Consider the following 11,219-nt stretch of genomic DNA (forward strand, 5'->3'; position numbering starts at 1 on the left):
CTTTTTGATGAATGTGTCGAGTTTAAAAAAAAAAATCATCGTTTTTGTCATTACACGAGCCACTCACGATGGATGGATGGATGTGGGCTGGCTTATTCGCTAATGCTTGACCGTACGCTCCGTCGACGGCGTTCTTCAATGCGAATCCCATCACGCCCCCGTCGTGAGAATTTCACATTCGCGGGCCTCGCCGCTATGAGCGCCAGCGGCACGCGGATGCCAACGCCACAAGACACAAAGGCAACGATCCCCCGTATAGCCTTAACAGACTGGTGGGGCAAGTGCTGTGAGCAACCACCTATAGAGGCCGGCACCACGCCCGAACGTCTTTGGCTCCCCAGTGTCGATTTTTACATATTGAACTAGGTACTCATTTGAGGCTGAGTCGACCTAGGAGAGGCCCAGGCCCGGCTTAGATATTCACCGCTGATGTTGCCCGTGAGCGGGAATCGAACCAGAGTCCGCCGGTTTCGTAGCGCAGCGCGCTAATCGCAGCGCGCTAATCGCTGCGCCACCGCTCCCCACAAGACAACACCCCACACACGCGCGTTGACAACTAGATGGACACGCAGACACGATAGACAACAGCAAAGGGCTGCCCGCTACTCGTTAACGCTGCACCACGGTGTCCCATGCCATGCCAACAACAACAACAGCAGCCGCAGCATCAACAACAACAACAACAGCAGCAGCCGCAGCATCAACAACAACAGCAGCAGCAGCCACCCCCAGGAGCTGTCGCTGTGGGCATCGGATTCCGGTACGTGGAACACGAGGACGCGATGACGCAAGCGAAGCTGGTGGTGGTGATGATGATGATGGTGGTGGTAGTAATAATGGTGATGGTGATGCTGATGATGGTGGTGGTGGTAGTAATAATGGTGATGGTGATGCTGATGATGGTGGTGGTAGTAGTGATGGTGGTGGTAGTAATGATGGTGGTGGTAGTAGTGAAAGTGGTGGTGATGCTGATGATTATTATTAATTCAAAGCGCAACGCTCCTCCCTCCATCTCTCCTCCATCTCCCCTCGCAGATCCCTCCCTCCCTCTCTCTACCACCAATCTCTCCCCCCTCCTGCCCCATCTCCCTCCTCCCGCCCCATCTCCCTCCCTCTCTCTACCACCATTCTCTCCCAGCTCCCGCCCCATCTCCCTCCCTCTCTCTACCACCATTCTCTCCCCCTCCCGCCCCATCTCCCTCCTCCAACCTCTCCCTTCCTCGCGTCCCTCGCTCGCCTCCTTTGCGCCATCCACCGCGGGGAGAGGCTGAATGTCTGCGTGGAGGGAGCGGTGGCGCAGTGGTTAGCGCATCGCGCAGCAAACCCGGCAAAGGGCCCCGTTGGAACGCCCTGTTCGAGACCAATAACAGTGGTGAATATATAAGCCGGTGCTGGGCCTCTCCTAGGTCGACTCGGTCTCAAATGAGTACCTGGTGTGGTGTTGTGTGAACATTAGCACTGGGGAGACAAAGGCAGCCGGGCGTGGGGCTGGTCACCCACCCCACTCGTGTGCCGTGCCGGCCTTCAATAGGTGCTCGCTAACAGCACTTGCCCCATCAGTCTGTTAAGGCTACACGGGACATCTTTGTCTTTGTGAGTGTAAATGTGCACACACAAACGCCCACATAGAATCACATGCATATACTGTACACGCAGAACACATACATACACACACGCCCAAACACACACAGACCCACACAAATATAGACACACAGACCCAGAGACACATGGACACAGACAGAGACACGCGCGCAGACTCGCACATGCACCCACAGACACACAGAGGGACACCCACAGACACACAGACAGACACAGAGAGACACACAGACAGACACACAGAGGGACACACACAGACACACAGAGGGGCACACACACACAGAGGGGCACACACACACAGACACACACACAGACTCACACAGACACACAGAGGGACACCCACAGACACACAGACATACACACAGAGGGGCACACACACAGACACACAGAGGGGCACACACACAGACACACACACACAGACACACAGACACAGAGAGTGGCACATACACACGCGTGATCACGGTGCTTGCATTCGCGTGACGCAGGCGTGGTGCGGGAGAGAGGGTGGAGAGAGAGAGGGGAGAGGGAAGAGAGGGAGGGGGCTCTGAGCTGCTGAGCTGTTCACAGCTCGCCTGACCAGCGGGGCCGAGGCGGCTGTGGTGGTGGTGGAAGACGACGAGGAGGAGGTTCGAGGAGGAGGAGGCGGTGGTGGTGAACTCGGAGAAACGTGGAACAACGAAGCCATCGTCGTCATCATGGTGGTGACGGTGGATTTTGACGAATGCCTCAAAGACTCGCCGAGATTTCGGTAAGAGAGAGCGAGAGAGTGGGAGAATGAGAGAGAATGAAATAGAGAGGGGGAGAGCGAGAGAATGACGCACAGAGAATGACACGGAGAGCGAACGAATGATGGAGAGAGAACGATAGAGCGGTAGAGAGCAGGGGAATGACACAACGAGGGAGCGAGACGAAAAGAATGACAGATAGAATGACACACAGAGAACGACAGAGAGAGAGAGAGAGAGCGGCAGAGAGTGAAAGAATTACACGGAAAAGCGATACAGAGCGAGCGAGAGACAGCGCGACACGGAGAATGACGAAGCGAGAGGGAACGACACAGAGAACGACACAATGATAGCGCGAGGGAGAGAACGATCGGGAAGGACAGAGAGCGATGATAACGGCACAGATAGAACGACAGCGAGAGTCGTCTCATGGAATTAATGAACCCATTGCCTCCATCCCGATGCATCCATCCGTATGCATCCACTCACACACCCACAAAGACAAAGATCACCCGTACAGCCTCTGACGGGTTGCTGGGGCAAGTGCTGTTAGCGAGCAACAATTGAGGCCGGTACGGTACGCGAGGGCGTGGGTGGGCAGCACCACACCCGGCCGCCTTTGTCTCCCTAGTGGCGATGTTTTTACGCACCGCACCAGGTATGAGGCTGAGTCGACCTAGGGGAGACCCAGGAGCGGCTCAGAGAATCGTCACTGGGTGTTGGCCGTGAGCGGGAATCGAACTGGGGTGGTCAGGATTCGTAGCGCGGTGCGATAACCGCTGCACTCCCGCTCCCCCACCACCACACACACACACGTACACACACACGTACACACACAGACACGTACACACACACACGTACACACACAGACACACACACACGTACACACACGTACACACAGACACACACACACAGACACACACGTACACACACACGTAAACACACACGTACACACACACACGTACACACACACACGTACACACACGTACACACACAGACACACACACGTACACACACACACGTACACACACGTACACACACACGTACTCACACACGTGTACACACACGTACACACACACACACGTACACACACAAGTACACACACACACGTACACACACAAGTACACACACACACGTACACACACGTACAATGATACGCGGATATGCATTCTTGTTTCATTGAGCTGATGGCAGCATGCACCGACACACACGCGCGCGGGGCGCGTGCGCGTATTGATTGACAAGGAGGATGAGGACGCGAATTGGCCGGCATTGTTTGCTCGAGCGAGGCTCTGCGTGCAGATGAGGTCTCTGTCGCCTGGTGTTCTTGCTGCAACGAGACCGTGTGGTGATGATGATGATGGCCGACGTTTCGGGCAATGCCCATTATACATGGCACATAAATTATGTACAGCATATGAACTGATTTGCTGCGATGAAGAAGGGCCATTGCCCGAAACGTCGCCTATTATATTTTGTCCCCTTTTAAGGCCACACACACACACAGTGCTCTTGACGATCGTGTTGAGTTTATTTGTTATGTTGTTCGCCGTGTCTGTGCGCCACTGCCAATGCAGCAACAGCAGCAGGGGCAGCACCACCACAAAATCATTTGTGGTGATGGAGGGTGCGGTTTGGGCTCTGGCTAGGATTTGCTGCAGATATGTAATTCATCAGCATCGTTATCATCAGCGACAGCAGCAGCAGCCATCATTATCGTCATCACGAGCCGTGCATTGCCTATCCTCTGCTGAATGAGTTAAAGCCTCGCCACCAACGACACCGTCGCCATCTCACGCGGTGGTACCGCGACGATGCCACAATCCAGCGGCGTCTCAATCCACCCCGCACAGGAGGAGGCCTGGTTTGTAGCGCAGCGCGCTAACCGCTGCGCCACCGCTCCTCATATACATACGCACATGACGTCATCGCTCCATCTCCCACACATGGACGCGTTGCACGATAGCAGATAGAGTGGGAGGCTGCTAGGTAACACGGGGGCCACGCAAGAGATGGCTCCCTTACCGGGAACTTGTTTTTGCTGCGGATGGCCTGGAAATCGCTGCTCACTCTTGGGAATGGGTCGGAGACTCCCGCCGCCGAACGGGGCACGTGTCGCAGAGAGGGTGAGGCCTGACCCATCAGCTCCGCCTGAACAAAGCACGTGCCCCCCCCCACCCCGGGTGTTGTCTGGCTTTGAACACTCAAGCCCCCACTCTGCACGAGCAGCTATGGGGGGCGGGGCAGTCGTGGAGATTGTTGAGGAGTTCCCAGACCTGGGCGCGATGTGTTCGTGCACCAAGCCAACCCGGGGTTTTGGCAGCGGGGATCTCTCACTCCGGATCGGTCGAGCGTAGGCAGCGTGATGCATCGTGGGATGTGGATGGACTGTCGCTCCCAAAGAAATGTCCGGGTCTGATTGGAAGGGACAAAAACACTGTGAATTACAACAACGATAATATTCTTATTTTATAATACGTCTTTCGTGGCATCCCGTAACGCAGTAAATTGTTAGAAATGTGTTACAACGTGATTTTAATTTGCCTGCAATTTCACTTTAATTGTTCATGCCTGTAAATCACTGTGTGTTGCATTATTTTTTGTGCACAAATAGTGCTCTCGAAATAAAACTTGATTGATTAATTCTAGACACAAGGACCATATCTCACATACGGCCACTACCAAGCAAATTAACACCCTGCCACCGAGCAAAATCAGCAATGAATAAACAAAGACGTGGAACCGCAACAATATGATTGCAAAAGGTAAACCCTGTTACCGAATCACCTGCACGGGCTGTCCTGCCTACATAGTCCTGTTCGGTTCATCCAAATTGGATTGTGTTGCGAGGAGCTTCAGAGATTATTGAAATATCCGATCAGTGAGTTCCTCCGGCAAGCGAGGCTGCGTTGGCTGGGTCATGCAGCCCGCATGCCCAGCCACCGCATGGCCAGGCAGCTTCCGTTTGGCCGGATAGAGGGGCCTAAATGGGCGCGGCACGGGCCGGAGCAGCGATGGGCTGATGCGGTACGGGAGGATATTGGAGCTGCGTGGACTTGCTGATGACTTGGTACCGGCGATGTCAAAATGGGGCCTCTGTGGAGGAGGCTCGTGAAGGAAGCCCCTGGGCAGTTGGAGGTCACGGAGGAGTGACCGCTCACAACAACGAGCAGAGCGCCGGGTGACCCAAAACACAGCAAGGTGGTGGCACAGTGGGGAGCACAGCACTGCCAGTAATCTCAGTCAATCAGCCCAAGGATTCGACACTTCGCGTGATGGCCTCAAGGTGCACATAGCCTGGCACAAGCGCCGTGGTGCCTGGATCGCCACTGGCTGTTGGTGGATGCGAGTGTGTGACCGCATGAGTGGGAGAGAGTGAGCGATAATTACACATTTTTGATTTTAGAACGTGACGGATTTGGTGCATGACGTGGGAACACAAAGGCGTGTACTCACGCACTAACACGCGCATCGTGACACAAAGACAAAGACCCCCCGCATAGCCTTGACCGACTGTCGGGGCAAGTGCTGTTAGCGAGCACCTCTGAAGGCCGTCACAGCACACGAGGGGGTGGTTGGCCATCACCACGCCCGGCTGCCTCACCGGGTACTAATTTGAGGCTGAGTCGACCTAGGGGAGGCCCAGGACCGGTTAAGATAATCGTCCCCAGTGTTGGTGGCAGTGAGTGGGGAATCAGACTCGGGTCGCTGGGCTCGTAACGCAGCTCAGCGCTATCCACTATACAACCGCTCCCCACAACGCGATGGTGATGATACACAACATGCACCGTGACATACTCCACACACACACGGAGGCATGCACAGGAAGACAATGGTTCCGTGTTTAATCTCACACACTGCAAGCACTTTTGCTTGTGACGCCGGTGATGCATCGGCTGATGGGTAGGTGGCAGGGAGGGATGGATGGTAAGGGGTGTGGAGGGAGGGGGATGGAGAGGCGGGGGGGGGGGAGTGATTTAGAGGGATGCAGATGGGGGGAGGGGTGCTGGAATTGAGAGGGATAGAGAAGAGGGGTGCGGGAGGGAGGTATGGAGAGGGTGAGGAGAAAGGAGGATGCCACGGTGGTGAGATGTTAACTCCCTCGACTGGTGTACAGGAGGTCGTGGGTTCGATCCCGACCCTGACGCCTGCTGTATATTTGGAGTTTGCGTGTCTCTCTCTCCGTGGTGAGATGTTGACTACATCGCCTGGTGTACAGGAGGTCGTGGGTTCGATCCCGACCCTAACGCCTGCTGTATATTTGGAGTTTGCGCGTCTCTCTCTCCGTGGTGAGATGTTAACTACCTCGCCTGGTGTACAGGAGGTCGTGGGTTCGATCCTGACCCTAACGCCTGCTGTATATTTAAGGTTTGCGTGTCTCCCCGTGGTCGCGTGGATTTTTCTCCGGGTCCTCCGTTTTTCCCCCCTCCACATTTAGAATCGACATCACGCGTTCAGAGTATTTGGCTGCTTTTCATTTTCACTTTGATGATAAGCCACTTTGTTGTTCTATCATTTGTGATAGCCATGTAGCTCAGTGGATCTTACCTGGTAAAAAAAAACAAGTTTATAGCTTTAAATAGTTCATAAGGAAGGATGGAATCAAGGACGGTGGCAGACGGAGAAACGGAGAGGGAGATCGAGAGGGGGAGATGGTACCAGGGAAGCCCCCGCTTCTCCTCGTCAGGGTGACTGACATATCTTAATTGCTATCCGTTAATTAATGAGGTGAGAGCCCATCGAGATTCATGGTCTCATCCCGTGCGCCAGAGACCTCGTTTAGGAGAGGGAAATTGAGTTGAGATTTTGGTTCTGTTTGCGAGTTTGTTTTTTCAGCTGTCCACGTTCGTCTGTGTGCGTTTGTGCAACTGTTGTTTGTCTGTGTGTCTGTGCGCGTCTGTGTGCGTGTGTGTGCGGCTGTGTGCGTGTGTCTGTGTGTGTGTGGCTGTGTGCGTGTGTCTGTGTGCGTGTGTGTGCGGCTGTGTGCGTGTGTCTGTGTGTGTGTGGCTGTGTGCGTGTGTGTGCGGCTGTGTGCGTGTGTATGTGTCTGTGTGCGTGTGTGTGTGGCTGTGTGCGTGTGTCTGTGTGCGTGTGTGCGCGTCTGTGTGCGTGTGTATGTGGCTGTGTGTGCGCGTCTGTGTGCGTGTGCGTGTGTCTGTGTGTGTGTGTCTGTGTGTGTGTGGCTGTGTGTGTGTGTGGCTCGCGGTGCCGGACGGGCAACACTGTCGTGGGCAGTGCTGTGGGGGGAGGGCCAATGCCCATTGGCCTCTCCCCTCATGGCGTCTGTGACCACCACAGTGGCTAAACGGGGGCTCTGGACGGGTGCGAGGGGCTGGTAACCCCTCCACCTTCAATTAACCACCACTAAACTACGATTTAAACATAAACCTGTAATTAATAAGCTTGTGCCGGAGGCCCCGGGGAGTCAGGCTTTTATGACGTCTCCTGGCCAAACCCCATTTGGCGGAGCCAGGAGATTGAATTTTAACCCTCGGGGCTCCTCCAGTAACAACGAAAAACCATTGCGGATGGCCACGTGGAATGTTCGAACGCTCACTGCGGAGGAGAGGCTGCCACTCCTCTGTCGGGAGCTGGACCGGTACCGCCTGGATCTCTGTGGCATTCAGGAGGTCCGGTGGACCGGTTCTGGCTCCTGCCACCATGAGGGGTGGACAGTCCTCTACTCGGGGCAGGAGACTGCCAAACAACAGGGTGTGGCTCTTCTTCTGAACAAAAGAATGAAGGGGGCGTGGGAGCGTGGCGGTGAGGTGTGGGAAGCTGTAAGCCCCAGGATACTTTGGGCTCGCCTTCCCATCAACCAGAGGCGAGGAGTGGTGGTCGTGGTTACTTACGCCCCCACCGAAGACGAACATCCGTGGAGGGATGCAGGCAAAGCCGATGAGTCAGACGCTTTCTATGACCTACTGTCACAGGTGCTGGCTAAAGTGGCCACTCGGGACAGAGTCATCTTGTTGGGTGACTTCAATGCCCGAGTTGGTCATGATGCTGGCACCTGGTCTGGAGTGATTGGAAGGCATGGGCCAGATCAGCTCAATAACAACGGTAGGAGGCTGCTAGATTTCTGTGCAGCCCATGGGCTTGTAATTACCAACACGCTCTTCCAGCATCGGCGCATCCACACAACATCATGGATGCATGCCGGGTCCAAGCAAGAACATCTGCTGGACTACGTAGTGACGGACCAGCGGATGCGAGCCCATGTCCTTGACACCAGGACCTACCGTGGAGCTGATCTGCCCTCTGACCATCGACTAGTCATCTGTAAGATGCGCCTGCCATTCTTCCACTCCGGTGGTGGGTGTACACCCAGGATCCCATTCCAACCAAAAGTGGCCTGGTCTAAGTTAGCTGATGAAAGTTGCAAGCGAGAATTTCATCATCGCTTGCAGCTGGGGTTGGCATCGTCCCCCACTCCACCTGATGTCGAGGGTAAATGGGCGAGGTTTAAGACTGTGACTCATGCAGCTGCAATGGCTGCTTTGGGTACGCGGTCCAGACCTCCCCGGGAACCCTGGCTGACGGAGGAGGTGTTCAGGTTAATTGAGAAAAAGCGACAGGCCCACTCTCATCGCCTACAGCATCCCACGTCAGAGAATGAGGAGGTTTACCGCAGCCTTCGCTCGGAGGTTCGGAGAGCCGTAAGGCGCTGTAAGGATGGGTGGTGGTCGCGGGTTGCTGAGGAGATGGAGTCTGCCTCAGTGGCCCGCGATCACAAATCACTATTTAACTCCATCAAAAAAGTAACCTGCAGCGCCACACCTATTACCATCATTAGAGGAAAAAACGGTGATCCAATCTCCGACCCCCAGGAACAGGTTTGCAGATTTGCTGAGCATTTCTGTGAGGTCCTGGGGGAGGGAAAATCTCTCAGCCAGGAAAACATCATGGCACAAAGTGGGGATAACCCTGCTGAGGCTGCGGTGCCTCAAATATTGGAAGAGGTCACCCCCTGTGAGTGGCTGGCTGAGGTACCGGCTGTTGAGGAAGTACTGAGGGCGATCCGGAGTCTGAGACCAGGGAAGGCACCGGGCAGAGATGATCTCCCAGGCGAAATGCTGAGGGAGGGTGGCGTTTGTGCACAGACTGCCCTATATGACATCATAACAACAGTCTGGACCACTGGACGGGTTCCGCAGGACTGGAAGGATGCCCTGGTGGTCCCCCTCTTTAAGAAGGGGGACCGCACAGACTGTAACAACTACAGGGGCATCTCACTCCTCAGTGTGCCGGGTAAGGTCCTGGCAAGGATTATTCAACATCGCCTTGCTAGGCATGCTGAGGAGAGGCTTGCGGAGCCCCAATGTGGTTTCAGGAAAGGGCGGTCCTGCACAGATGCCATATTTTCTGTCCGTCTGCTACAGCAGAGGTGTAGGGAATTCCAAAAAGACCTACATCTCTGCTTTATTGACCTGGTCAAGGCCTATGATACCATCAGTAGGACTGGGCTCTGGGTTGTTCTTCGTGCTTTCGGAGTCCCTGACCCTCTGCTCACGATCATTAAGGACCTTCATGATGGTGAGCGGGCCCGGGTAAAACTACGTGGCCGGGAGTCGGAGCCTTTCCCTGTACACCTTGGGGTGCAACAGGGATGTCCTCTGGCTCCCACATTATTTAACATCTATTTCGACTGCGTAGTTCGTGAAGCCTTCAATAGCTGTACCGGGGGAATTACCATTTGGTACAGATATAATGGGAGGCTGATCGACGCCCGGGTGCGATCAAGGGATGGCTCCCTATTGGTCAACCACGTTATGTATGCCGATGATTTGGTAATAGCTGCTCATTCAGAAGAGGAGTTGGAGACGCTGCTGCTGAGGCTGGAGTGTGCCACTAAGAGGTGGGGCCTTACCATCAGCCCCACCAAAACTAAGCACCTGCCTGGGTATTTTGTACCATCGGGCACTCCGCCCCCACAACTCCCAATCGGTGATGGGGCAGTTGTGGAGAGAGTAGAGAGTTTCCCATACCTGGGCAGTGTGCTCATGACCAGCTCCAGTTTATCAGCAGAGGTCTCACTCCGAATCAGTCGAGCGGCAATATCTTTTCATCGGTTGCGTAACGCTGTGTGGAAGCTACCTGGTCTGTCGCTCCGCACGAAGCTTCAGGTCTTCTCGGCCACGGTCATTCCCTCCCTTCTCTACGCTTGCGAAACGTGGACCCCCCTAGTGGAGCATCTTCGCCGGTTGGAAACATTTAGGCTGGCCTGCCTACGATCCATCCTGGGTTTGACCAGGCTGGATTGTGTGAGGAGCTCACAAGTCCTTGAAAGATCTGGGCAAAGTCCCATCAGTGAGCTCCTCCGGCAGGCAAGGCTGCGTTGGCTGGGTCATGTAGCCCGCATGCCCAGCCACCGCATGCCTAAACAGCTTTTGTTCGGCCGGATCGAGGGGGCTAAACGGGCGCGGCACGGGCTAGAGAAGAGATGGAGTGATGTGGTACAGGAGGACGTGGAGCTGAGTGGACTTGCCGATGACTGGTACCAGCGGTGTCAAGATCGGCCTCAGTGGAGGAGGCTCGTGAAGGACGCTACTGGGCAGTTGGAGGCAGTCGCCCTCCAACAACAACGGAGGGCGGAGGAGCGACGCTCACAACAACGAGCGGAGCGCCGGGTGGCTAAAGCACAGCAAGTTGGCACAGTAGGGGGCACAGGTGGTGCATCAGCCAGTCATCTCGGTCATCTCGGTCAGTCGACCCGTGGCACCTGGGTCTGCCCCGTGACCTCCTGCCAGCGGGCGTTCGACACTTCACGTGGCCTCAAGGTGCACATGGCCTGGCACAAGCGTCGTGGTGACGTCACCGCCACTTAGTGGCGAATGGCGGTTGTTGTTGTTGTTGTGTGGCTGTGTGCGTGTGTCTGTGTGGTGAGGAGCGGTGGTG

The 11,219-nt window shown here is 55.2% G+C and overlaps 1 protein-coding gene across 6 annotated transcripts in view; it reads left to right on the forward strand.

The window, feature by feature from the left end:
* Nucleotides 1-421: 421 nt before the first annotated feature.
* ACAP1 (ArfGAP with coiled-coil, ankyrin repeat and PH domains 1) overlaps nucleotides 422-11,219 on the forward strand; it is an 84,309-nt gene continuing 73,511 nt past the window's right edge. For 4 of the 6 annotated variants that reach the window (XM_078869696.1, XM_078869700.1, XM_078869702.1 and 1 more), the window contains exon 1: nucleotides 2,134-2,344. In XM_078869696.1, coding sequence (XP_078725822.1) covers nucleotides 2,292-2,344 — 53 coding nt within the window. In that variant the 5' untranslated portion in view covers nucleotides 2,134-2,291. Of the gene's footprint in view, nucleotides 761-1,250; nucleotides 1,594-2,133; nucleotides 2,345-11,219 lie in introns of those variants that run through there. The other 2 variants (XM_078869697.1, XM_078869698.1) reach the window with 2 other exon arrangements.

This window comes from Lampetra fluviatilis, chromosome 28 (assembly GCF_964198595.1).
Source record: "Lampetra fluviatilis chromosome 28, kcLamFluv1.1, whole genome shotgun sequence".
Taxonomy (NCBI): domain Eukaryota; kingdom Metazoa; phylum Chordata; class Hyperoartia; order Petromyzontiformes; family Petromyzontidae; genus Lampetra; species Lampetra fluviatilis.